At 42.2% G+C, this 27,976-nt stretch overlaps 1 protein-coding gene across 1 annotated transcript; it reads right to left on the reverse strand.

Moving 5' to 3' along the window:
* Positions 1 to 390: 390 nt before the first annotated feature.
* Positions 391 to 27,925, reverse strand: LOC117882748 (heat shock factor protein 3-like). The gene is made up of 13 exons (XM_034781495.1): positions 27,723 to 27,925; positions 24,989 to 25,097; positions 21,987 to 22,114; positions 19,881 to 20,005; positions 18,914 to 18,989; positions 17,618 to 17,679; positions 16,806 to 16,887; positions 16,401 to 16,528; positions 10,699 to 10,947; positions 6,933 to 7,038; positions 5,812 to 5,877; positions 4,348 to 4,411; positions 391 to 3,126 (listed from the first exon to the last, which is right to left on the reverse strand). The coding sequence occupies exons 1-13, from the start codon at positions 27,840 to 27,842 to the stop codon at positions 2,795 to 2,797; spliced, it is 1,647 nt and encodes a 548-aa protein (XP_034637386.1). The 5' UTR covers positions 27,843 to 27,925; the 3' UTR covers positions 391 to 2,794.
* Positions 27,926 to 27,976: the final 51 nt, after the last annotated feature.

The following is a 27,976-nucleotide window of genomic DNA, read 5'->3' on the forward strand; positions in this document are numbered from 1 at the left end:
CAACACTTCAGAATTATCACTTGACAATGCATTGCTCAGACTGCCCTCTGGACAACCCTCCAGTATAGTTGCTTTGCAATATCATTACAATGTGCTATTTTGTCCCTTACACCACCACATACAGAAACAAATATTCAACATTAACCCTCATTACTTAAAATCAGAAAGCTAATGTCCTGCATCTGCTGGAAGTGGATAGGACTTGCTTCATTTCTTTAGTTTCCATAATAAGATCCATTTTCCCTTATCACATGCAAAGCATCTCAACACACAAGCTCTACTCCCAATCTGCTCCCACACCAGACCAACTCTATTGCAGTTCTTCTCCCCCCACCCCCCCCCAAGAACACACTTTTACATGCAGAGTAACAAAAGGCATGACAAACTTTGTACTGATTTACAATCCCAGAATTTAATTACTTCAACTCATAGTCCTCCCTTGCTTCCCACCCTTCTCACATCCGGCATATGCTGGTGCCAGGAAGCTTGCACAAGTTCACACATTTCCAAGACCTCATCACCAACAAAAAAAAAAAAGCTGTCCATGTTTTCTGTTTCCATTTTTAAACCTAGGTTTTTTGGCTCAAGCTTTCTAAGCACAGTCTTAAGGAAAAAAAATGTGGAGAAAAAAAATAAACAAGAAATGAACTTGATCTAAACCCTCAGATTGAATAAATGCTTGGCGCTGCTAATGCAAGGTACATTCACGATGGGTGATCTCAAGAGAGATCAGTAGCAGGAAGTACAGATGTTCAAATCAAAATGATACAAGAACATCCACATTTCCTGAACTGTGGGGTTTGAAATTGCAGTAGAACAGTCTGGTCTGTACTATTTTGCTATTTTTGGCCAAAGATAAGGATTGCAAAAAACTGTGAAAACAGAACAAAAACCAAAAACCAACCAAGCTTTTGGCCCATTCAGCTCTTTCTAACAAGAGCTTGGGATCCTGCACACTTAACAACCAGCAGTTAAAGAGATACGAACATGAAACATCACCTAGGTAGAGGACAGTTCAAAACGTTGGTTTAGGCCAGTCCTTTTGTAAGTTACACAACTTTAGAAACAGCCGCTTCCTCATTTAACTCAAGACTCTGAGAACAGAAGGAGCTACAAACCAGGTTCCGACAGGCTAGAGCTGCAAATTAACTATCTGAAAATAATGTATCTGGCGTCATTAGTCACTGTCCAAATAAATGTGGAACAGTTGTGTTTAGGCCTATCATTCGAACAGCTCGGGTTCTTGAGCAGGCACTTTTATGATTTAGAATATTTTAGAGTGTTGGGAATGCAAGTTAATTACAAAACTTAACACAAAGTAAAGTTATTTCACAGTAATTGCCATTCTTTTCAATGGAATTACATCATATTATCGAATTAGTTGTCTCCAGCTAGCTCCCAGCTATTTTGCCGGTTCAGGATATTGTCCATTTAAAGACTATGAGCCACATCCAGCCTGAGCACAAGCAGGTTAGAAGTTGGATATCAATGGAGAAGTATTGGTTATACCAGCAGCTAAATGTGGCTCTCTACATCACAGCTGATCACAGGCAGTTGCCAGCAGGAGAGTACAGGAGGGTTGTTTCAGTGCTCAGGGAAAAAATATTTTTGATACCACCCTTGTTTTTTAATATCCAACATGGGAACGGGTTTAAAGGTGCTGAACACGTTATTTTTACAGGAGAAAAATATAGTCTTGTAATTAGAACCCTTAGGAAGAGATTTGGGAATAGAGGACATTGACTAAGGACAAAATTCTGCCAAAGATGTGCAGATTTCCCAGTACACCAAGCCTCAGATATAGGTGAGGGCAGAATCAGGTCCAGTGTATGAGTGCAGCTGCACGAATAGGGAGATGTCATGGGTGGAAGAGAGCAGTGTACAGGTATTGTTTTAAATTAATGAAAAATCACCATGTGGCTCTTTCCGTTTTGCCCCAAGTGAGCCAAGGTAGAGCTCAAGTTTTGTAACAAACAGGTGCAGGAAAATGTCAAACTGTGCTCTTTGGTCAGGCAAGGTCAGTTTCTGGACTTCTGTTACCTTCTGGACTTCTCAGATCCCCAACTACTGAGGACAAGTGATCCATGTGTACGCTATGTCCAAGTTACGCCAGAGGAGCTGCCATTCATTGTGCACACGAAATCAGTCAACTAACAGACCACTTAAGAACTCTGGTCAAGGGATGGTTGTTAGCTTATTAAAAAGTAATACTCCATCTTAAAAACACTGTTTTCCATAAGAAAATAATTTTGCCTATATTAATACCTAGGGGCAAATCTAAGATTAGAAAAAAAGTGACATAGGCAGATGCAAACAATCTTAACAGCAGACAAATAAAATATATTCCATCTTTTCAAAATGTTAAAAAAATCTAGTTCTAACAAGAGACAAGCCACCTAATGAAAGAGACTCAGAACAGGTAAGTCCCATGTTGCAATAGTCAATAGGATGTGACAGGACAGCTTAAAATAAAAAAAATACAGCCCAACTTTACAATAGGATACAGATTTCCTTTTGCAACAATATAAAATTTTTTACATATTACAGTGCAATATATTGGTGACATTTGCTCCTCTTCCAAATGCCTTCAGTGCTGTGCAGTTCTTGTTTTGACATTGCTTTCAGCTTCTCGCATGAACTGCTTTTGCATTTTTAAGAGACCTTCCATTATCTTTGCATATTAGGCTCGGGGGGAGGTGAGGGGAAGGGAAGAGAAGCTTCTTCTCACTGACCCTTGTACCATCTCTATATTTTACACCAGGAAGCTGACAGTACAAAGATTTTGTGCAAGTTCTCAAGCAGTTTCTATCTCAGAGGCCTCGTCTATAAAGTTAGCAACAGGACTGAGAAGCAGGAGGGGAAATAATTTATACTCTCCATTTCCGTCTTCTGAAAGCAGAGGCTGATCATACAGTTCCAAGGTATCGAGGGATTCAGCCTGGTTTGCTGGAGCTGCCAGTGGTGAAGCTGCTTCGCTACTTGAGGGAAGAGAGATAGCGGGTTTCTCCTCCAGTGAGGACAGGAGAAGATCTTTAGGATCCTCCATCTTCCCTGCACCTTCAACAGAAGGCAGTTCTTCGAATAACGAAAGCAGAGGGTTGCCCCTGTATTGTATCAACTGCATGTCTGTAAGGAAACAAACATTTAAACTCAGATTCATGACAGGTGCAAGAGCAAGGAGGTCTTATTCAAAAAGGGAAATGGGGCGGGAATTGCTTCAAAAATTCCTTCACTTCAGATATCACAGGGGCAAACCACCCTTGGCCAGCTGTGGGCCAGAAACAAGAGGATCCTGAGGACTGCACTTAAAGCTTGTGTGAAATGGAGCAGACTTGGTTGCCTTCATGTTTAGGCTGGAGAGACAATTTGTGGATGCTACAAATCACATCACAAATGCATGCAATTAACTTCTTCCAAAATGGCCTGCCCTGACCGCTGTAATGCTATACAAATGGCATGCACCAGCCTCTCAACAACTTCCCTCTCCTCACTCTGCTGCTGCTAAAAGTTCCCCTCTTGTCACTCCAAACATCATTCCCTCTCCCTCAAATCCCTTCAGTGGCTTCCTGTCTTTACACTTCGGATTTAAGGTTCAGCCTTTCCTTATCACATAGTGCCCTGAAGGCATTACTGAATCTTTCCTCTACTTCCTCCTACTCTGCTTCTAGAGCCATACACGCTGCCTTGTCTTTACAACTGCTCCAATCTCACCCATCTGCCGCTCCCCAGCTTGCAGCTTTGGCCACGCTGCATCCTCTGTTTGGAGCAACCTCTCACTTCTCAATATGCCTCCTTTCACGAAGCCTTCCCATGCTGTCGCCTCAACCATCTTGTGTTTGAGGCTCCCTTGCATTTCATATTCACGTCTGAAGTAGAGTGCAAACTCATTGGAGCTGGGACCTCATACATCACATGAAGCTGTATGTATACTTACCACGCTCCATAAATAAAGCAGACAGAGCATTACGTTCTGGGGGCTGCAGTCTATGTGGGCCACACTGCCACAGTAAAGGGGGTGCAGCTGTGGACCCCACTTTGAAGCTTTCTGAATTGCACTTGCTCCCACCACCCCAAATAGAATTATTAAAAAATGCGAAGTCTCCTTGGTGACATTAACACATGAAATATTAAATCCAGCAGCTACGCTGATGGTGCTATATTAAATCCTTAAGGGCTTGACTTAGCTCCCGTTAAAGCCAATGGAAAGTCAGGGTCTTAAACAGGAATTGGACTGGGCTCTCAACTATGGAAGTGAGGTCATACCAACACAGGCTGGGAAAGCTACACTCAAACCCCAGTGATGGATTTTTAGGGTGGTCACAATTCCCAGTTTTCCCTGCTGCCCACCTTTGTTTCCTGTTTCCTGCTCACTTGTTCCTAGCTCTTCAACGCTGTCCGTCAAGTCCTCAATCTAGAGGGGAAGTGAACACAAATAAAGGCAGCACATTTAGCAATAGAGAATTTTCAGAATCAGAAATGTTACTAGGACTTCCAGCTTTCTGTTAAGTAACAGAGACTGAGGGTGGGGGTAGTCATTAACCAAAACCTCCACCAAAAAAGGCCAAAATGGCATGCATGCGCACTCACCCTCCCCTATTTCTATTATTAATCGGCACAGCCCTGATCTTAAGGACTGTTGCTGCTCATGAGGGTGAAAGCTGGCAGTGCTCAATTAGGAGCTTTCAGATATGGTTCCTGTAATTCAGGTAACTAACACTTCCTGTACAGGTTTGCTGCAGTTGGTTTTTGGCAGATGTTTCCCAGTAAATATTGATCTCACCCTAAAACCAAAAGCTTTACTAGCTCTTTTATTCCAGCAGGGCACAGCATGAAAAGCTGTTTCAAGTAATGCTTACAAATTAAAATCACACCTGATGAAAGCTGCCAGCATTTTATTCCGATTAACGTGATCCAAAGCAGGCTGACAGAGAAGCTTATTTAACTAAGATACATTGTTTCAAGATTTGTAAAATCAGACGCCATATTTGCACAAGTTTTCTGTTTCAAGAGAGGAATTTACGACCTGGATTAAACAACGGCTATAAATTCTGATGTCTCATGTCTCTCTGTAGGAAGCTGCTATGGAGGTGTGTTTGGGGTAAGTGTATTTTATTCAAGTTTTTACGTCAAGATGAAGAACTGGTATCAATTCTTAAAGATGACAAATACACCTCTACCCCGATATAACGCTGCCCTCGGGAGCCAAAAAAATCTTACCGCGTAATAGGTGAAACCGCATTATAGCAAACTTGCTTTGATCCGCCGGAGTGCACAGCTCCTCCCGGAGCACTGTTTTTCCGCGATATATCTGAATTTGTGTTATAACGGGTCGTGTTATATCAGGGTAGAGGTGTATTCATCAATGCCCCGTTTACAGAGTTGAGTGAATAATTCATGAATATATAAACAAAGTATTTCTGACTAGGTTTCTCCCTCCCCATTATTCCCCACCTCTATTGACAAATCAAAGAATACGATACCAAAGGCAAAATGAGAATTGGTGAAATAAACGTTTTCCAAAATAGGTAGGAATATTACAAACTTTAAGGGGACACTCAAGACAACTTTCTCTTACTTGCTGCACATAGTAACACCTGAGATAATTCAAACAAATCTAAAGTTCAAGCTTTTCCCCATTTCTGCTCTTCACTCACTTTGGACAATGAAACAAACTAGAATGGCAGTTTTCATGTTGTATCTCCAATCAATTTCACTTGTCACACAGACAACTTGTTGACTAGGGTCAAACAAAATTCAGCTCCTTCAATACCTTGTCAATCCTTTCCATCAGAAAAATTCCCCAACACTTACATTTTCCATATTGGATGAAGCATCTGTCAAGTTCGTGTCCAGGGCTGGGAGCTCAGGATTGAAAGTCTAAAGGTAGAGGGAAAGAACATACTATGTAATATATATTTTATGGAAAATCACAGTGACACACATAGTACATGCAGGTTCACAAAGGAAGGAGGGAAAAGGAGGCCAGGCAGATTGTGGAGTCCACTCCTCCCCTCTGCAATGGAAGGACACCACCTTTAATAGAGGATGTTTTACATTCAACAATATGTAGGGCCTTCCATTTGAGAATCTAAGAGCACTTCACAAGCTTCAGAAGATGAGGTAGATTAGTATTCTCCATATTTTACAGGAACAGAAACAGAGGCACATAGGTAAAGCGTCTTGTCCAGTATCACAGAGCATGACAGTAAGAACTGAAAAGAATTCTGATCTCCTATGCCTCAGAACTGCACTGTTGCTAGATAAGACACACCTTATAAACTGATTTGGCTGAGTTTAAAAGCAATAAGGCCCAAAATACTTGTGGTCTTTTTTTTCCCCCCAGAGGAGCTGAGCATCCTTAGTTCTCACTGATTACAATGTACTAAAAATCAGGCTGTTATAGTTTCTTGCATCTTATGTTCACTGTAGTCCCTCAGGACTTTCCAGTCAATAGATACAAGAAACAGATCATAATGATGCAATGGAAAGCCCCATCATAGTTTAACATTATACATCTAACCTTATAAACCCTTCATATGACGACTCTAAAGGCAGTGAACACCAACCAAAAAAAATTTAATGCTGCATCATCCCGAATTCCTCAAGAGTTAGGCAGCAAACACAAATATCTAGTGGGTACACAGGCAACTAAGGCATGGCACGAAGGGAGAACGTGCTTGGTTATCAATCTGTGATGCTGACTGCAGAGCAGGTTATATTTCTAGTTCCATGTAACACAGGAAAGCGTACATAAGGGTAACAAACCATAACAGGAGTCCCTACAGTGACTATTTATAACTTTGTACTATTTCATTCACTGACATCTTCTCTACACACTCCTGTGGAATAAAAGTCAACATGAGGAGAAATAATGTAAATGCATCAATTATTACAACTGAGAAATCAAAGTGTGCAAATAAGGAGACACTCACATCACTAAAGGATTCAGAGCCAAAGTTAAATTTCTTCCCAGACAGCATTGCCTGGAGCTCCTCAAGACTGGCATCAATACAATTCAGAAAATCCTGAATCTCTTCCCTAAAAGAAATAAAATGACTATGTAAAGCAAGATGCATCAGAAAACCAGACATGTGGACTGTACTGCAGGCTGCGAACAGCCCCTGGGATAATCTAGTGGCCGAGTGATAGCAGGAGAACAACATGACATGGTCAGGACTCATAGTGGGCCACTGCAAGTACAAGGTATGTCTCAGTCCTATGCCACAGACCCTATTACACTGCAGTGTTGACACATACAGCACTGTTTACTTGTCAGATAGTTTTCCTGCTTCTTTTTGATACAATAGGTTTTGGTATATTGGTAGGAGAAGGAAGACTATCTTGGATTCTCGCCTTTCTGCATATATTTCCCTCTCATTTTAAATTTCTTCCAAACACTCAGGATCCTGCTGTGGTCTGAAATACATGAAGTTCCTCTATTTTAGCTCAGGTTCAGGATGAACAGGTTTTGCCTTATAGACAGCAGCACTGAATGCAGCATGAGAAGAACCTGTTTTCAGGAAAGCCGGTCTGTACGGACACTGCTTATGTTGTAACACGAGCAGCCAGATTCTTGCCAAGCTGTACCTGCTTCCTATCGTGACTGGCAGAACACAAAGGGCCTGGCCTCAAATGGAAAGGAAATGTGAAAAGAATGCTGACTGGCACACGAGCCAGGAAGGAGAGAGACTGCAACCCCTCACTGTATGTTGAGCTACTTTCCACAGTGGAAAGATACATATACAGCTAAACAAAACTGTACAACTGCAATGCAATACTCCAGGTATTGAGTTCTCAGTGAGGATTTACCACTGGATATTGGGGATTTGCACCCACCTCTCCAACAACTGTGAATTATTGCAGCTATTCATCCCTGAAAGATACCACCAGGGTCACTATGAAAAAGAGTTATTAGGTGTCATTTTTTCAGTAACCAATCTTGTCAATATGGCTGTCTGTTCTCATGTAACAGAATAAAGGAGCATTCAACCTAAAGCACAAGTTAATTATAAGAGAATGTGCTGCTAGAGGACTGGATGGCAGAGAGACTATCACCTCTAAGTCACTGATCCAAACCTAGCCTAGTTCGGTAGTGACTAACACTCACTAGTGGTTTTCCATGTGGCTTATGTGGAGTTTGTCTCAGTCCAGCTTCTCTTTTTATCTAATGTGCACTCCCATCCAATAGAACCCACAAAAATGGCACTATTCAGTCCCCTTATTAGCAATCCCAGCTAAAGGTTGAAGGACCATTGAGAATTAATTCCCCACCTGTTCGAGAACTTGGATGTGTAAACCTTCATGGTCATTGTCACTGAGATACCAGTTTTGTAGGATAAGAAAGCACTTCAGTATAAAGAATAAATGGACACAAATCGGACATCAGGAATGGTAACATACACAAGCCAGTAAGTGAACACTTCAATCTCCCTGGTCATTCTATTACAGATTTAAAAGTCACTATCATTGAACAAAAAAACTTCAGAAACAGACTTCAAAGAGAAACAGCAGAACTAAAATTCATTTGCAAATTCAACACCATTAGTCTGGGCTTGAATAGGGACTGGGAGTGGCTGGCTCATTACAGAAGCAGCTTTTCCTCTCCTGGAATTGACACCTCCTCATCTACTATTGGAAGTGGACTACATCCACCCTGATTGAATTGGCCCTGTCAACACTGGTTCTCCACTTGTGAAGTAACTCCCTGCTCTCCATGTGTCAGTATATAATGCCTGCATCTGTAACTCTCACTCTATGCATCCGAAGAAGTGAGGTTTTTACTCACGAAAACTTATGCCCAAATAAATCTGTTAGTCTTTAAAGGTGCCACCAGACTCCTTGTTGTTTTCACTTCAGTTTGTGGGGCTGGTCAGCCTAACTTCCTTTCCCAGCAGCATATAAATTCACTGCTGACAGCCTCAAACCCCTGCCAGAGGCAAAGGATTTTTTGCGGTGGTTGGGAGAAGTCCATCTACATGTTTATTGCTCCCCTCATCTATGCTAACATTCACTTTTAGAATAGGTATTTGCCATGTTATTATATTGACAGATCCAATTAAGTTAGAGATTTCTACCCAGAATATACAATGCTCAATTTCAGGAAATGAGACCTATTCCCGCAGGAATGCCAAGTAGTATTAAGCATCACCCTCATCTAGGGCTTATTTTGAGAATGCTGGTACAGATGGAGAACAGATGATACCTGCTTTCAATTAGCCACACATGCCCAACAGCTTTCTGTATGACACAGCAGAACAAAAATTTAAGAGGATCCACCTATTTTTTCCTATGAAACCTTGAATAGTTTGTGAAACAATAACCCAAATCACTTCTCAATTTGAAGACAGAAAAATTGGAGTGAGTAGGTTACAAACTATTGTGTTGAGGAAAAGTGTTTTTTTTTTTTTAATTTATCAAGAGACTCAATACTGCTATCCTGTCTTGCAGGGTTTACTGAACACAGCCTACTGCAGCATTCTCCTCAGAGCTGTCACATGCTTTTTTTTGCCTAGGCTGTTGTCTCAGAATGTTTTGGACAGTACTCCTTCTCCCAGAGGGCTCTTTCATGCAGGATTCCATTCAGTCCTGTTCAGTGTGTATGAGGAGCAAGTGGAAGAGATAGCGAGATTGATTTGGGCTGGGATGCCATCAGGATACAAGAGAGACACAGATCTGTGTCTAATATTTCCATCAGATCCAGAAGGTTTGGCATTTTTTGCTTTCCTAGTGCTTGACTGAGAATGGCATTTGGAGGGGAACAAATTGGCTAAAAAACTCACTCTGGACAAGATGCAGCATATGATAGGGGGTGGCAGGCAGAGAACAGAACTGTATGGTTCCTATCACAACTACTTTGCTCAAGGGGTTTGCAGCTGGAGAGTACTTGCATACCACCAATTACTATTGGTAGCAGTGATAGATGACAACACCTGAGTTCACTTTCAAGTATTCAGGACCATGTCTTTGATCTGGACTTCACTAATGCTGTGCATACCGTTGTGACTTATAGACTGGGTAACTGCAAATGCTCCACAGGGAGCCACATTACAATGTCCCTTAGCACCGGCTGCATGGAACTATTACACAAAAACTTCAACAACTCCACTGGCTTCCTGATTTCTTCTTGGTGCATTTCAAGTTGCTGACTCTGATTTTTAAAGTCCTACCATATGCATCCGAAGAAGTGGGCTGTAGTCCACGAAAGCTTATGCTCTAATAAATGTGTTAGTCTCTAAGGTGCCACAAGTACTCCTGTTCTTTTTGCATATACAGCATGACTCCTGACTAGCAGAAAGTCTGCCTCTCTCTCCACAAACTGCCATGGTAGTTGATGATAGCTGGGCCATTTGAGGGGACAATCCTGAGATTTTTTTTTAGTATCTGCAGGGCATGCATTCTTTGCGAATGACCCACAGCTCTGGAATTCACTCCCCCTGACCTAGTACAGATTGTGCTGACCTTCAACACATGGTACAAGACCCATCTCTTTTCCAAAGCTTCTGAATGAGGAGTGGGGAATTATGATTAATGGAGGGAAGAGAGGAAGGTCTACGTTTTTCAAAAGTATTTGCTGTGTTCCAATATGTACACACGTCTGTAATTAGAAGCATTTTATAAAATTAGCACAGTGTAATGTCACAAGAATACTAGTATATACACTAGTCACCAGAATTATATTAGTATAAAGATACTCTGTACCTCTCCAGAAAAGCATCGCTTTGAGTAGTGGAGTTGCTCTCATTCAAGATGGAATCAATCACTGATGCAGGATCTTCGGGAGCATTAATTTGTGCAGAATGCAGCTCTACCGCATCATTTCCTACTGCACTGGACTCGAGGGGATTGTCAACAACTTGGGCTGGACAGTCTGGTTCTGTATGACTTAATTCAGTGGACTGTGATGCTTCGCAGACAGGCAGATCCTGTTCTTGACTGGTCTGGGGCTCTCTAAGAAATACAAGACACGTAATGAAAAGTCTCAGGAGAGCTCAGCTACTACAATACTTCATAAAAACATAAGAACAGCCATAATGGGTCAGATCAATGGTCCATCTAGCCTAGTATCCTGCCTTCAGATGTTTCAGAGGGAATGAAAAGAACAGGGCAATTAATGAGTGACTGATCCCCTGTTATCCAGTCTCAGTTTATGGCAATCAGAGGTTTAGGGACACCTGGAGCAAGGGGATGTATCCCTCACCATCTTGGCTAACAGCCACTGATGGACCTATCCTCCATAAACTTATCTAATTCTTTTTTGAACCCAGTTACACTGCTGGCCTTCACAGCATCCCCTGGCAACAAGTTCCACAGGTTGGCTGTGTGTTGTGAGACAAGGTACTTCCTTTTGTTTGTTTTAAACCTGCTGTGTACTCATTTCATTAGATGTCCCCGGTTCTTGTGTTATGTGATGGGGTAAATAACACTTCCTTATTCACTTCCTCCACACCATTCAATATTTTATAGACCTCTATCATATTCCCTCTTATATGTCTCTTTCCTAAGCTAAACAGTCCCAATCTTTTCAAGCTCTCCTTTTATGGAAATTGTTCCATATTCCTAATCCTTTTTGTTGCCCTTCTCTGTACTTTTTCCAGTTCTAATAAACCTCTAGAGATGGGGCGACCAGAACTGCACCCAGTATTCAAGATGTGGGTGTGCCATGGATTTATATAGTGGCATTATGATATTTTCTGTCTTATTGCCCCTCCCATTTCTAATGGTTTCCTAACACTGTTAACATTTTAGGCTGCCACTGCACAATGAGCAGATGTTGAAACTACCCACAATGAGTCCAAGATCGCTTTCTTGAGTGGTAACAGGTAATTTAGACCCTATCATTTTATATGTATAGTTAGGATCGTTTTCCAGTTTGCATTACTTTGCATTTATCGACATTCAATGTCATCTGCTATTTTCTTGCCCAGATACCCAGTTTTGGCAGATCCCTCTGGAACTCTTCATAGTTTGCTTTGAACTTAACCATCTTCAGTAATTTTGTATTGTCTGCAAACTTTACCACCTTACGGTCTACTCCTTTTTCCAGATCATTAATGAACATGTTGAATCGTACTGGTCCCGGTACACATTGTTGGGAGGGAGCTGCCATTACCTGTCTCCACTCTGAACACCGACCATTTATTCCTATCCTTTTTCTCCTAACTTTTAACCAGTTACTGATCCACAAAAGGACCTTCCCTCTTATCCTATGACTGCTTAGTTTCCTTAAGAGTCTTTGGTGTGGGACCTTGTCAAAGGCTTTCTGAAAGTCCAAGTACACTATATCCACTAGATCACCCTTGTCCACGTGCTTCTACACATCCTCAAAGAATTCTAATGGATTGGTGAGGCATGCTTTTGCTTTACAAAAGCCACTTTGACTCTTCAACGTATCATGTTCATGATATGATAATTCTGTTCTTTACTATTGTTTCAATAAATTTGTCTGATACTGAAGTTAGGCTTACAGGCCTGTAATTACAGTGATCGCTTTTTTTTAAAATTAGTGTTACATTTGCTACCTTTCCATCTGGCACAGTGGCTGATTTAGGCAAGAGGTTACATACCACAATCGGTAGTTCTGCAATTTCATATCTGAGTTCCTTCAAAACTCTTGGTGAATACCATCTGGTCCTTTTGACTTACTACTGTTACATTAAATCAATTTTTTCTGAAACCTCCTCTACTGACATCTCAATCTGGGACAGTTCCTCAGATCTGTCATCTAAAAAGAATGGCTCAGATGTGGGAATCTCCCTCACAACCTCTGCAGTGAAGACTAATACAAAGAATTCATTTAGCTTTTCCATAAATGGGTTGTCTTCCTTGAGTGCTCCTTTAGCACCTCAATTGTCCAGTGGCTCACTGATTGTTCAGCAGGCTTCCTGCTTCTAACAAAAATTTTTTTATGTGCTGTTAGTTTGTATCTTTTGTAAGTTGTTCTTCAAATTCTTCTTTGGCCTGCCTAATTATACTTTTACACTTGACTTGCCGAGTTTATGCCCCATTCTATTTTCCTCAGTAGAATTTGACTTCTAATCTTTAAAAGGATTTTTTTTTTTACTCTGTTATTTAGCCAGGGTTGCATTTCTTAGTCCTATTACTGGTGGGTGGGTGGGTGGGTGGGTGTGTGTGTGTGATTCTTAAATTTGCATTTAGTTTGAGCCTCTATCATAAGGTTTTTTTAAATGTTTCTATGCAGCTAGCAGGGATTTCACTCTTATGACCGTTCCCTTTAATTTACATTTAACCAACCTCGTCATTTTTGTATAGTTTCGCTTTTGAAGTGAACTACTACTGTGGTGGGTTTCTTTCATATTTTCCACCCTTTAAAATTTAATTGCATCCTGGTCACCATTACTCAGTGGTTCAGCTATTAGAGTCTAACAGTGGTTTACCTGTTAGACCAAATCCTGTTCTCCACTTAGGACTAAATCAAGAATTGCTTCTCCCCCTGCTGGTTCGAGGACTGGCTGCTCCAAGCAGCAGTCATTAATGGTGTTTTGAAATTTTCTCTCTGCATCCCATCTGGAAGTGACATGTACCCAGTCAATATGGGGCCAGTCAAAATACCCATTATTGTGTTTTCTGACTTTGCAGCCTCGCTAATCTCCCAGAGCATTTCACAATCACAGTTATGCTTCCTGGTTAGGTAGCTGGTAGTATATCCCTACTGCTACACTCTTGTTATTATGGTACACTAAGTTATTCGTGATTTTACTATATTTGACTCTATGCTTTCTTTCACATATATTGCAACTCCCTCACCAGCATGACCTACTCTGTCATTCCTATGTTTTATACTGCTATCATCATGTCCCATTGATCATCATCATTCCATCAGGATTCTCTGATGCCTATTATGTCAATATTTTCATTTAATACTAGATCATCCATCATAGTATTTAGATTTCTAGCATTTGTATACAAGCATTTATAACATTTGTCAATATTAAGTGGTCCGCTTCATGTAATGCAGCGGTAGGCAAACTATGGCCCGCAGGCCAGATCCGATCCCTCAGGGCTTTGGATCCGGCCCACAGGATTGCCCCCCGTGGCGCCATGGGCCCCGCACCACTCTCAGAAGCGGCCAGCACCACAGCCGGGGGGGGGGGTGTGGGAGGGTAGGAGGGAAGGGGGCAGAGGTCTCCATGCCTTGCCTTGCCAATGGGAGCTTTGGAGGAGGTACCTGGAGGCGCGGCAAGGACAGCACACGTGAAGCCCTCCACCCCCCCTCCCTCCCCTAGGGGCCACAGCACTTCCTGGAGCGGCGCGGGGCCAGGGACAGGGCAGGCAGGCAGCCACGCCGGAGCCTGAACCCCTCCTGCCCCCCCAACTCTCTGCCCTAAGCCACCGGCTGCACCTTGCACCCCAACCTCCTTCCCTAAGCCCCCTCATACACCCACACCTCCTCTGCCCCAATCCCTTCCCGAGCCCCTTCCTGCACACCGCACTCCCTCCCGCAACCAACCCCCTGCCTTGCATACAATTTCCCCACCCAGATGTAGCCCTCGACCCAAAAAGTTTGCCCACCCCGCTGTAAAGTAATAGAATGGGACTCTGCCATTTGATTGTTTCTTCTCTTCAGTTCCTACCTGTACGTTATCAACTACTTTCCTCTCCTCTTTACTAGGAAAGAGTATCTCCTTAAATAAATCCTCCCCTATCGGAAGTCTCTGTCTGAACCATGTGCTCCTCTGCACATGCTGACTTTCCCCAGCCTTTTGTTTTGAAAACTTCTCTACCACCTTTTTAATTTTACATGCCGGCAACCTGGTTTTGTTTTGGTTTAGAAGGAACCCATCCATCCTGTATAGGCTCCTACATTCCCTGAAAATTTCCCCCATTCCTAATAAACCTAAATCCCTCCTCCCAACACCATCATCTCATCCACACATTGAGATCCTGCAGTTGTGTGTGTCTAAATGGCCCTGCATGAAGAACTTGAAGCATTTCAGAGAATGTTACCATGGAGGTCCTGGACTTCAATCTCTTACCTAGCAGCCTAAATCCGGCCTCCAGGACCTCTCCCCTACCTTTCCCAATTACCAATATTTCTACTAATCAAATCACCCACTGCCATTACCTGTCTCTTCCTAATAACTGGGGTTCCCTTGCCCGGGGGGTATCCACAGTGTGAAAGGCTACCATGACATCACCTGGAAGAAGGGTTCTAACTATGGGATCATTTCCCTCCACTCCAGCTTGATGGCCTCCTTCCCTGAGATTTTCACCCTTCTCAACAGCACAGAGGCTGTCAGATTTCCCATTACAAGCTTTAACATCTCAGTTCTCAATGCCTTTTAAAGTCTGACAGATTAAATCCTTTGAGTGCTCAATTCATCATTCCAGTCCCTTGTAAAATTAGTGAAAATACCTTTATAAAAGGAGAGATGGATAATCACTTATTATAGCTTAGATAATGCACTATAATAGAACATTCTATTCTGAAGAACTGGAGTAGTGTCTGAAACACGAGAGCTGAAAAAATCCTCCTCCCTAAAAATGGGAGATCATGCTAGACTTGAACTACAACACTTTGAAGTGAGTCTGCATTTGATATTGGTTGCTGACAATGGCGTGACTTAGGACTTTGTAAGACATGCAGATTGAGAGAAAGAGAAACCATCTGTTTCAAAGACTCCATGCTTTACATGGTTCCTCATTCAGTATGCAGGGACAGGTGATTTTCTTTGGGAACAAAGATCTCTTTTCCCTGGGCTAACTGAAACAGACAAAAAACACTGATCTTTTTACCTTTGGCATCATTTCTAAAGATTGAGATTTGCCAAATTTACAAACATTTGTTAGGCGACTACATTGGAGTCTTCAGCCAATACAGTAACTGAGTCCCATCTTCAGATCATCTTGGCCCTGTTTAGGCTGTTTTATATTGTTCCTCCCAGACATTCTACAAGAGTCTGAGGTTGCAGGCTGGAGGTTTTCCCCCACCCCACTTATTTAACTGTTATGTTCTGTAGAATAGAATCAAGATAACTGCCCAGACTTGGATAACAACTCTACGGCTTGCTTTGAATATTATTGCAAAACTTGCCTGGCACCAGGGCCTCAGCATGTAAGGACTTGAGCATGTGCTTAATTTTAAGCAGGTAAACAGTCCCACAGAATTCAATTCAAGGTGTTTACTTTGATTCAAATCGGATCATTTACACGTTTAAAGGGAAGAACCCACTTAAGTGCTTTGCTGACTTAGTGCCCAAATGACCTGCATATTTTCTAACAGCTTTAAAAAAAAAAAAAAACAACAACAACAATCTGTAATGCATTAAATTTAAAGATTTGTATAGGCTGTTAAATTTTTAGATACAAGTAGTGCCACTTATGTTATCATGACAAGTATTAAATATGTCTAAAGTACAAATACTCTCACATCTCATTCATACCCATCACTTCCGCTTGTATTCACTAGAGCAAGCAGCCCATCAGTGGCATCATCCACAGTGTTGGTGATATCTTGAATAATGATGCCTGTATCATTTTCACTGTTTGGATCATGTTCAGAAATAGCCACCTGCGTGCCACAGGAAACAATATAAAGAAATCAATCATCTGGCATATTAAGGTCACAGTCTCTAATTCTTGTTGCAGTTGGTGTTCCACATTTAGACTTGTTTTACATCAAGCTCGGTGTATTTCCATTGTTTTGGGGACACAGCAGTAGTTTAACATTTTCTATATCAGAATCAGAAATGTTTCACCCAAAGTTGAGGACGTTATGGTTGTAATATTGCTCAGACCATACAATGACAAAACACATCCATTATTCTAAACGGCCCCTCAAAATTTACCACATTGCCATGCTCCACAGGTAGGTGAATATATTGCCGGCTGAATTTGGAAGGTGAGGCACCTGAGGCATCTGGTAGAGATCTGAGAAGAAAAAAAAAAAAATACAGCTGTAATGCAGAGTTAAAAGTAGGAGTACAAGTCATAGTATTGCTCGATTTCACACACTTGCTTATGTAGAATAACAGCAGCAGTTGCTAAGGGCACCTAGGAAGGGACTACTATTTAAGTGATTCAAAACCGTCAAACAGTTGGGGGCAGGGATAATTTTTTCACATGCTTTGCCCAGCACAAACAGGGCTATGACACTAGTTGGGTCAACTGGGCATTAATGCAATACAAATGATAAAAAATAAATAAATAACGAGAAGGACATTTACTCATATTTGCTTTGAAAAAAGTCTGGACAGCAAAACGTGGACAGCAACTTTTAGGACAAATTCTTAGTAGCCCCACACCATAAAAACTACAGAATCACAAAGCCACATTTCAATTAGCAGAGCTACAGTTTTAACAGTAACCAAAAAAGGCACATACAAAATTCAGAAGAAGCCTGCACAGTTAGGAAGCCACAAGTCCCATCTCTGTTTTTTTCTCATATGCATATAGATAGACATGCACCACATGTCTTTCTGTGAGAGAGCAGTGTGTTATGGTCCAAAAAATTAAAATATTTCAAAAGTCTCCATTTAGGAAGTTTGATGACTTGGTTAAAAAAAAGAATGAGCTAGGAAAGGAGGGAAAAATAATAAAAGGAAGTGTTTTATGGACCTTAACAAGAGCTCTTAGGCCACCAAATAGTCAAATTAGTTACCTTTTTCTCTTGACTCCCACAATGTAGTTTCCTCTCATCAAACTTAGTATAAATTGAAGGATCTAAGGAAACAAAAAAAAAAAATGTGATCAAATGGAAGAAATAACTCAGCATCAATGTATAGGTTTTGCTACAAAATCAGCAGCAGAGTGAGAGTAGATGTGTTACATATAAACACCACCAATTGGCACGACTGTCTTTAGATTAAGAAAAAAAAAAGGGCCACCCAAATTAGATCATCCCAGGTAGGTGAATTATGAACAGTTAAAAATCTCTCTGACACATGCAGCATTAACCATCATCACAGACAGGATACAGACCAGATAGACCTGGAAGTTCCTCCAGCAGGACAATTCCTACATTTTCAGTTTCAAAAATCTTCACTGTCAGAATTCAGCAGTCTCTCTCCCCTTGTCGTCAAGATCCCCCATAGATTTAACTCTACTCGTTCACAATTTCATGATTTTCTATTCTCCACCGAGGTCCCTGCAGTTCCCAAATCCCACACTCTGGCCTGATCTACATTTAAAAGCTTTGCTGGCATAGCTATGCCAATTAGGAGTGTGGGAAAGAACAAAAACAAAACCACACACATCCCTAATCAACATAGCTATGCCAGCAAAAGCCTTAAGGTAGATGCTGTCCTGCTGGCATAAGCCGAGGGTGCGCTGGTAGAACGACACCAGCAAACCCTTTCTGGTATAGAAAAAGCCTCTGTTCTTCCCCTTTCTTCTGTGAACAGCAAGATCTTCTCACAGGCCCTGTATGGAACAGGCCCAGTACACCTTTATGCACCACATATACTTCAAATCTCTGGTTTACGACCTAAACAATCCACCTTCATTCAGCTTCCTAATTTTCCCACATGCTCAATCATTTCCCCTGAAACTTGCCCTTAACACTCCTCTTGAAATTCTCTGCCTCACTTCCTGCTGTACGTATAGTAACTGTGACTGCTTTCTCTCTTGTAGAGTTATACTGGGGCTGAGGTGAGTTAATATCTTTGTTGGACCACCTTTTGTTGGTGAGAGAGACAAGCTTTCAAGCATACACAGGTCTGAAGAAGAGCTCTGTGTACACTCAAAAGTTTGTCTCTCTCATCAACAGAAGGTGATCCAATAAAAGATATTACCTCACCCACCTTGTTTCTTGAATATCATGGGACCAACACAGCTACTACAACAACACTGCACGTATAACAGCGTCATTTGTCATTCTACATAATGAAAGAATGCCATGGAATGTCACTGACAGGAAGAAATAAGGATAGTAGTACTGAAGAGGCTGCAATGGTACCTTAGACAGCAGCTTCTGTTGTTGGCTGTGCTTCTGCCTTAGAACAGCCACTTCTTTCCACAGGGCTTTATTTTCCCTGCAACACAGAATAAATCAGGAAGTAGGGATGAACAGAGAGTTTACTTCCTATGCTCTAGTTCAGTTTTCAAACATTTATACTAGCCTGAGGGACTGAAGACAACATTCCTTCCCTAGGTAACTGGGAATCAGTGATTCAGACCCACCAATCCAGACTCTGGGTTAAACTCGCTCCATCCTCCATCAGGCTGGACCAACCAATTGGTACTGGGGATTTTCACATCCTCTGCTGCTCAGCCACTCATTTTGGTCTGAGGTGTCCATCCAAAGCCTCCTGTGGTACCTAAGCCCATAGGTTTCTTTTAACTGGTCATCATCATGTGATGCTCAGAGAAAGAGAGGCTCAATGTACCAAGGACCATCTCAGAACAACCTGAATAGCTATTTCAAAGAAATACAAAAGAATGTCTAGCAGGGGATGAAAATACTTACTGAGCTTTGGTTGGTGCTGCTTGCTTGTCAGAGGTCAGAACGGGATAACCCAGTGTCCATAGGAATGGATCTGCAGGAACAGAGAGACTAGGACATGCAAATTCAACTTACAGCTGACCTTCTCTCACCTAATCACAACTGACCCTGTTTTGTATTTAGGAAGGTTAAGTCACTTCCTGCTACACTCATCGACTACAACACAAATACTGGCATGGATTCTGATGCTGGTAATCAAACTGAAATCGCATGAGTATTACCCAGGCTCTGCATACTGGAGTTGCTGAGCCATGTAGGTAAACGAAACCCGGAGACTGGAAAATGGATTATTCAAAGGAAAGTAAGGGACAATAATGAAGCTATATGCTTTTGATTAATATGAAACTAAAGTTTGATTCCATTAATTAGATACAATCAATGTCCAAAATATAAATTAATTTGAAATATAGACACCATCTACCTCCTCATACTAGCCAGTCTGACATCCATGTTGTTCTGTTGCTCCCTCATTTCCTGGACTTCAGAAAGCACTTTGTGTAAATCTTCCGAACAGACTCTGAGATCCTCCGCTCTCACTGCAGACACCTAAAATGGAATTGGGTTGCAAGTGCTTTATTAAGGTCTATACTTCGTGCATTTCATTTTTATAAGGAACAGCACAATTTGATTATGGATTCTGCAGAAGAACAGTGTCTGGATTGCCTCAATAGATTAGATAAGATTGAAAAAAAACTCATACTTTGATGCAGTGATGTGACTTCTCATGCAGATACAATTTACTACTGATCATTCATGCTTGTTCCCTAAAGAAAACGCTCCACAATCTTTAGATCCTTTTTAGCCTGAAATGTGTACAAAAACAGGAAGCCAAAAGGAGTGTGGCTATCATGGTAGGGTGGGTATTTAACACCATGCATCATGCTGAAAGTTTAGCACATTCAATCTTCTCCCATCAAGGACTCTCTGTATTACTGACATGAAGATATGCCAATACTGCTAAGAGTACAAACCTACTGTAACCAGAAAGCTAGAAAAAGCCCTGCTTATTGCACAACAGTGACATTACAGACTCTGAAACCAGCCCATATCAAAACAACAAGGAAGCAAGGTAGAAGTTTACTGGGATCTAGATAGTTGTATTTAGAGTAGCAACTAGATAATCTAGAATTACCAGGTGTTGACTAGAGACTTAATTCTTTTCCATTCCTAGGATTCTTTGTTAATGTGGCTGCAGATGCTAATAATCAATAATACACTAGAGATTGATGCCTACTTGGTATCCTGATCAAAATGCATTGCTGCCTGCTTCATTATCAGCACAGTACCAGTTCCCAGAGAGCACAGACAGCTAGAAGGTAAATTCAACTACCAGTCAGTCTGTCACTAAAAACTGTTAGGCATCCATCTGGATGAAATGGGATTTATCCTCTTTAGTCTGTATTTAAGTGGCAGGGCCATAAGACTGACCACAGACACCCTATAGGAGAGGGTGCAAAGACCCCTCAAAAGCCTCGGTTAGGAGATACTCTTCACTCCAGCCTGCTTTGCACTGGAAGCCTGAAACAGAGTTTAGAGCAAACACTGCAATTATGACTCCCTTCCAGCTCATAAAACAACAGGAAAGGCTAGCGGCCATTTTATCTGCTGTAAGAACCAGTCATGTTTGCAGCACAATGAAGACTTGCTTGCCAGCCTATTTCACGGCTCAATCGAAGTTTTCTTGGCATTAATTAAAATCTTTTGTCTCCAGGTTAGAGGACTCCACCTAACGCAATAGTCTTAGGAAACGACATGAACCAGCTATTCCAACATACTCGCTCGGTAGAACCAGAAAATAGGTTTTGAGCCAAACCAAGCTAACAATTGTAGGAAATAGGGAGGGTAGGCATGCGGGCATGTGTGCGGAGAAAGGGAGGAGATGGCAGCATCAGAACAGCAGGTAAATTTGGTCCACTTGAGCTGCATGAACTCAAAATCACAAAATAGGGCATCGAGCAAACTAAAACTGTAGTTTCCTAACTAGCCCCCACATCTACATCCTGGTCTTTAACAACTCAGGCAACACAATAGCCAAAAGGATCTTCCACAGAGCTCAATACACGTTTGCACACTGCCAAATGTCCACACTACACTCAGCACAATAACGTTCTGGTGCGTACTGCTTGGTAAGGAGGTTTTGGCACCTAATGATCAAATACTGTTTTTACAAAGCGGCTGTTACAAGACAGACTCAGTGTGTGAGTTTAGTATGTGGAAAAGTGCACTAGATTGATGGCCCTGGAGACTGAGGTCATCTGTTTTTCCTCAGGAGAGATTTTATATAAATGGGACATGCATCCTCTACATTACACCAGGATGACTGTGTGTGGAATTCAGTCTATATGGCAACACCCAGTCCTCAGCTTGTGTATTGAACAGGGCAGCAGAAAAAACAATCTCTGCACAGTTGAGATAGTGCTTTTTTGGTCATGTAGAATTTGTCAGCTAGGAAGCAGACTAAGACCCAACAACTTATTCCACATAAACTGCCTTTGATAAAAGAATGAATATGCTCAGTGCACTATACCTTTCGTTTGATGCTTTCCAGTAGGTTTGCTTTCCCTTGTTTAAAGAAAGGGTGCTGGAATTCAATGGCTGCACTCTTCTCTGCTGTAATCATACCATTCTCCAAGGCAATCACTTTCCTGAACCCATCTGTTGAGGAAAGATTAGAGCACTCATTTCTCCCAGCAGCCAAAAGGAAGTTCAAAACATGCAGTTAAACAATGAAAACCAAATCCAAGTAAGATGATAATATCTGTAGCACATAAGAATAAAGTGAACGAAAGCAGGACCTGAAAGTGAGACCAAATAACCTTTCCCCAGCCCTCAGCCACTTGACCAATGCTGAACTTCACAGCCAGAGAATGCACCTGCAGTACTACTGAATGTAACTGACATGGACTAACAGATTCCATTCCCAGGGAAAGAAAGGGGATGTTGTTTGGAAAACAGGCATGGTACAGGAATGGGAGGAAAGAGTTGAACAGTGATTTCCAAGGAATCATGGAAGTTAGAGAGAGACATGCCCTGTTAGGATATCTGGGTCACTGAATACCTGGCCCAACTGAAGTAATGGTAAAACTCCCATATGCCTTCAATGGAGCCATGATTTTACCCATTGTTCATCTCTCGCTCTTACCCTCACACGGCAACTGAATGCATCAGAAACTGCATCTCCATGTACTACCTTCAATTAATAAAATAATGTAGGGAAGAGAGAGGAGAAAAGGCCACAGAGCGGGAGGGGAGACTACGGTTCAGTTTATATATCCACTAACACAAGTGCCGCTCTCCCCACATCACTCAGCATGAAAGCAGCATTAAATAGCATGTCTGCTCTAAAAACAGCATGGTGACATTGTGTTCTATTTCCATTAGTGCCATAAATACTATGAAGAGGATGCAGAGCACACTCTTGAGGGGTAATATGGGTTCTTACTACTCCCAACCAAAGTTTTCAATGTAAATAACATCTGGTTACCAGGATGCAGCTCTCTGTGCAACAAGTCTGAAAACTGGACTCAAAGCCTGGCTGGGCCCAGCAGGAATATCAAGCCCCAAACATCTGCGTTTCTTTGTGGGACAGGGGAGTTTTACATGTTTAAGTCCAGTCTTGCCACAAGATAACTAGTAACTGTTCATTTAATCCTTCGATGCTCAGAGGTCATCCACTTCACCCTAAATTCCAAGAGATTAACAGATCCCCTCATCTCCTACATCCAATATAGAATCTAACAATCAGAGATGTGGACAAGTCTGTACAAGCCAAGGACAGAGTTCCTTAGTCACCTCACAACATAACCACAAGGGAATGTTGTGAAATGACTAAGTCCCAGTATCACTCTGTCAAGCCACTGCAAATCTGTTTCTTCTGCAAGTCTATATGTGGAACCTACTTTTTAATCCTCCTTTCCCTTCAAAAAGGGATCTGAAATAATGAGATAGCTTCCCCTGGTTAGTGACAAGGGAGGATCTCCAAAATGAAGGAGTGCTTTTGTTTGCAGTGATCAGGAACATTCAGGAACTGACTCCTCCAGTTCACAGACATAGTTCCTAAAGAATTATATCCCAGGGAAGGGTCACAGGTAAGCAGACCTATGTGAGTGACTGATTTTTTGGCTCATTGGCTGAACTGGACCCGGGGGAGAGGGGGAGGGAGGGGAAGAGAACACAAGCAAACAACAAAAATAGTTTTTTGAGGAGGGCTTGGGGGGTAAACATTTAATGAAATTGAAGCAAAATTCTAAATGAAAAGTTGTTTCGGATTGAGAGAAATCAAAATATTCTGAAAGCACTGAAACAAAACATTTTGATTTTTGGATTTTGTTCTTTCCAATCAAAACAGAATAGTGAATTCAACATGAACTCGTGGTTTCTGTTGACCCAAACTTGCATTTGTTGTCAAAAACAATTTCATTCAGGTCTTCTGATAAGTCTGGGACTTCCCCATGGTACCCTACTCTTTTTTCCCTGGGGTCACACATACACAACATATTCTGATTGAAAATTTTAGATAAACATCGGAAGTTTCACTAAGGGTAGTTTTTCTATATAGTTTCCATCTCCAGCTGTCCCATGAAGTATTCCAACTACCAGACAACCAGGGATTTGGAGCAATCAAATTTTTGAATTGCTCCGCTGCAGCTCTGGGCAAAAACCTACTGGTCCACGTGCCAGCTCCGGATTCCGCTCCAAAGCCCTGCAGACAACAACCAGTTTGTTCTGCAGCATAGCATTGTATTGTGTCTTTGGAGTAGAATCTCATTCAGCCTTGGCTGGCAAACTGTATAGGGCATACATTTATGGTGTTCTAAAAATAACAATGCACCATATTTTCAAGGAGGACGTTAAAAAAAAGGTTTTTTTAAATGAATGAGGAACTTAATCCAGCTGATCAACGTGACTAATCCTGTTTCAACATAACCATGCAACACAGACTAGAACATTTTGTCCTCCAAAAGATGAATGCACGTGTGTACATATGGCCTTGCTTCCTTTTAAACATTTATAAATGTAGTAAATAAGAAAATGAGGTATTAATAGCACTAGCTGGAGCCAAATATAGAACGCAAGCATCCCAGGCACAACTCTGCCAATACACATCATCCCAAACAACATTCTCTGCTATTTTAGCTCTGGAACCTCTTGAGCTTAGACCAACTATAGCACCCAAGTGAGCAGCAGTTTTGTGAGGCATACAAGCCAAGACGGGGATGAACTCCACCACCATACACCTCTTCTGTTGTGAGCCAAGCTCAAGACTAGACTAGAGCCTTGTATGGGACTATTTTTAATCCCACTCCCACTATTATGGCAGTCGGTCTTGCGAGACCCACGGGATCTTGGTCCTCCTCCAGGCCTCTACACTAGTCCCGCACGGGGTTCTAGATTAGACCCCAAGTCTTCAGGGGTAAAAAGGTCAGAGCACTCAATCCCCAGCCAACTCCATTCCTTTGTTTAAAGAAATTCCATATCACGGGGTAGCAAACTTAGCAGCATTGACACACGAGAACAGCCATTACTTACACATATTGAGCTGACGTATGAAGCTGCAAATATTGTTGTGTTTGAAGTATTTGGGAAGTAGTTCTTTAGCAAACCTCTGCTCATTCAGAATGCAAAAACTCTGGCCACCCTAGAAGCAAGTAAGGGTACACATTAAAGAACAAATACATTTCCAAACTGCTTACATGCAAATGCCTTCTAGGCTGGTAACTACCTGAGATGGCTTCTTTAAGGAATGAGTAAAATAAATTCAGATAGATTTTTAAGTTGATAGGATCCCCTTGAGTTCCTAGTAATACAGGGAAAAGTTTATAGTTAAAAGGTATCTGCAGCAGCATTTCTATCAACAATGGGGTGTTATAAACCCTTTTCAATTAAATGTTGAGCCTAAACCATTTGAAAGCACGCCTCCTGAATAAGCTGTGATAAGTATGGCACAGTCTTTCTAAAAGCAAGTCTCAGGTCCTCCCACAAAATATAAACATCGCTTGTGCGTGTTAAAATTCAGCCACTAGAGGGCTCTCCCACCTGCCCCAAAGCCAAGCCTTCTGACTTCCTTCTTCAGAGGAGGTTCCTCCGCATGCCATTGCTTTGCTCACAATTGTCATCACATATAAATACACATATAATCTCAAAGAGATACTGAAAGTACAGAGTGTGTAACCCAGCAATAAAAACAGCCATTTTATGGTAGCTGAACTAGTTTTAGGTTCATTCTATTTCCAAGTTTAGACTTGCTGGAGCTGGTCTGGTCTTTCACCATCCTCTTGCTGTTTGTGTTTATAGAAGGATACAGCTCCTCCTCACCAATGCTTCTTATCCTCCCAAGGGCCAAACACAACAAAGTGCTAGCACAGCAGGGACTTTAATCCCATGTTATTTTTAACTAAGTACCATTTGTGTTAACCTCAGTTTCATGGGTCTACATTTGTATACAATATCCAGAGCTTGACAGAATCATAAGCCAGTCCTACCTCCCTACTATCATCTACCCATGTGGCACAATATTACATTTCACTTAAAAAAAGTTGTACAAATCCAAAACTAATTAAGTTTTCGCATAGTTTTTTAAAAGCATTTAGCTTTCAAAAATTTTCCTGCTGTGTCTGGAGCTCACACATTGCAGCATCATACTGTTGCATGCAAGTAAGTGAAACCCATTAGTGCACATTCGCTGTTCAAGATTAGGTGCCAGAAGTAAATAGTGAGAAAGTTAAATTAGATCCTTTCGATTTTGATGTTCTAAGGCACTAATTACAAGGTGAGAGTTGCTTTTCATTAAATTGTTTGTAATTCTGCATCTGACTGATCAACACATTTAGGCGCACTGTGCTAATACTAGCAACACAAAGGCAGTCACACAGTATATGACAGTGGTTCTCAACCTTTCCAGACTACTGTATCCCTTTCAGGGGTCTGAAACCCAAGCCCCACCACCCGAGGCTGAAGCACGTAACTTAGCTTTGCGGGCTCCCTTGTGGCGTGGTGTCCCAAGCAATTCCCCTGCTTAGCACCCCTAACACTGGTCCTGCACTTGCAACCCACCTAAATCTGTCCTGTGACCGCCCTGGTGTTCACAACCCTCAAGTTGAGAAACACTGATCTAGATGAGTTGATGTACTCCCTGGAAGACCTCTGTGTACCCCTGCTTGAGAACCACTGGTATATGATGTATCTAGTTAAAGAAGAGGTGGGAAAATAGCTGCAGAAAATCAACACAAATACAGCTTTCAGAATAGCAGCCGTGTTAGTCTGTATCCGCAAAANACGAGTAGCCCTTGTGTATGCACATGTACTGTACAGGTTATGCTCACTCATTGAGAAGGGGTGTGTGTGTGTGTGTGTGTGTGTGTAAAGCAGGGTGGTCAGTAAGTGGACTGTGGGCCAAATCTGGGCCTCCAGACGTTTTTCACTGGATCCTGAAATTTTATTGTTTGCTCTGGAGGCTGTACGTTGACAAAAAAAATAATTAACTACCCTTGGTATAAAGAGTGTCTGGGTATATGTTGCATGCACACATAGTTGTCGATAGATATGCCAGGAACACAGCTGTATTTGTAAAAAGAACAGGAGTACTTGTGGCACCTTAGAGACTAACAAATTTATTAGAGCATAAGCTTTCGTGGACTACAGCCCACTTCTTCGGTATGCATCCGAAGAAGTGGGCTGTAGTCCACGAAAGCTTATGCTCTAATAAATTTGTTAGTCTCTAAGGTGCCACAAGTACTCCTGTTCTTTTTACAAATACAGCTGTGTTCCTGGCATATCTATCGACAACTATGTGTGCATGCAACATATACCCAGACACTCTTTATACCAAGGGTAGTTAATTATTTTTTTTGTCAACGTACAGCCTCCAGAGCAAACAATAAAATTTCAGGATCCAGTGAAAAACGTCTGGAGGCCCAGATTTGGCCCACAGTCCACTTACTGACCACCCTGCTTTACACACACACACACACACACACACACCCCTTCTCAATGAGTGAGCATAACCTGTACAGTACATGTGCATACACAAGGGCTACTCGTGCACTAGCTCTAACCCCTGCAAACGCTGCCCCTATGTGCTGCTACACTACTAATGCACGATGTAGTACATACCTGGGCATAATCTCCTCCTGGGCCCCCGCACGCCCCGCACCGCCCCAGCATGCCCAGCCCAGGAGCTCTCGCCACGCCCCAGGATGCTTAAACTAGTAGTGCTGCCGCGCATGCGCCTTGCCCCTAGGGGTGGGGGGGGGAGAAACCTTACCCGGCCCCAGGCGATCACATCATCGGTGCCCGGGTCCTCCACCAGGGCCCAGAGCTTGGCCAGGAAGCCAGGCACGGGGGCGGCGCCGGGACCGCCGGCCGCCACCGCCGCTTCCTTCATCCTCGCGCACAGATCAGAGACGACGCAACACGCAACGGACAGCCACACGCAAAGGGCAGCACCGAAGCCCTCGACGCTACGTGAGAGGCGGGATCTCCCTTCGCGAGCCTCTTCATTGGCTGGGCCATGCCGGG

This window comes from Trachemys scripta, chromosome 9 (genome assembly GCF_013100865.1).
Source record: "Trachemys scripta elegans isolate TJP31775 chromosome 9, CAS_Tse_1.0, whole genome shotgun sequence".
Taxonomy (NCBI): Eukaryota; Metazoa; Chordata; order Testudines; family Emydidae; genus Trachemys; species Trachemys scripta.

Excerpts from the sequence above, each read along its gene's own strand:
- LOC117882748 (XM_034781495.1), bottom strand. The coding sequence starts at position 27,842 with ATGAAGGAAGCGGCGGTGGCGGCCGGCGGTCCCGGCGCCGCCCCCGTG. Across the intron at positions 25,098-27,722 it reads ATGTGATCGCCTGGGGCCGG|GGTGGCCAGAGTTTTTGCAT; the intron begins GTAAGGTTTCTC and ends ACTTGCTTCTAG. Across the intron at positions 4,412-5,811 it reads CTTCATCCAATATGGAAAAT|ATTGAGGACTTGACGGACAG; the intron begins GTAAGTGTTGGG and ends CTTCCCCTCTAG.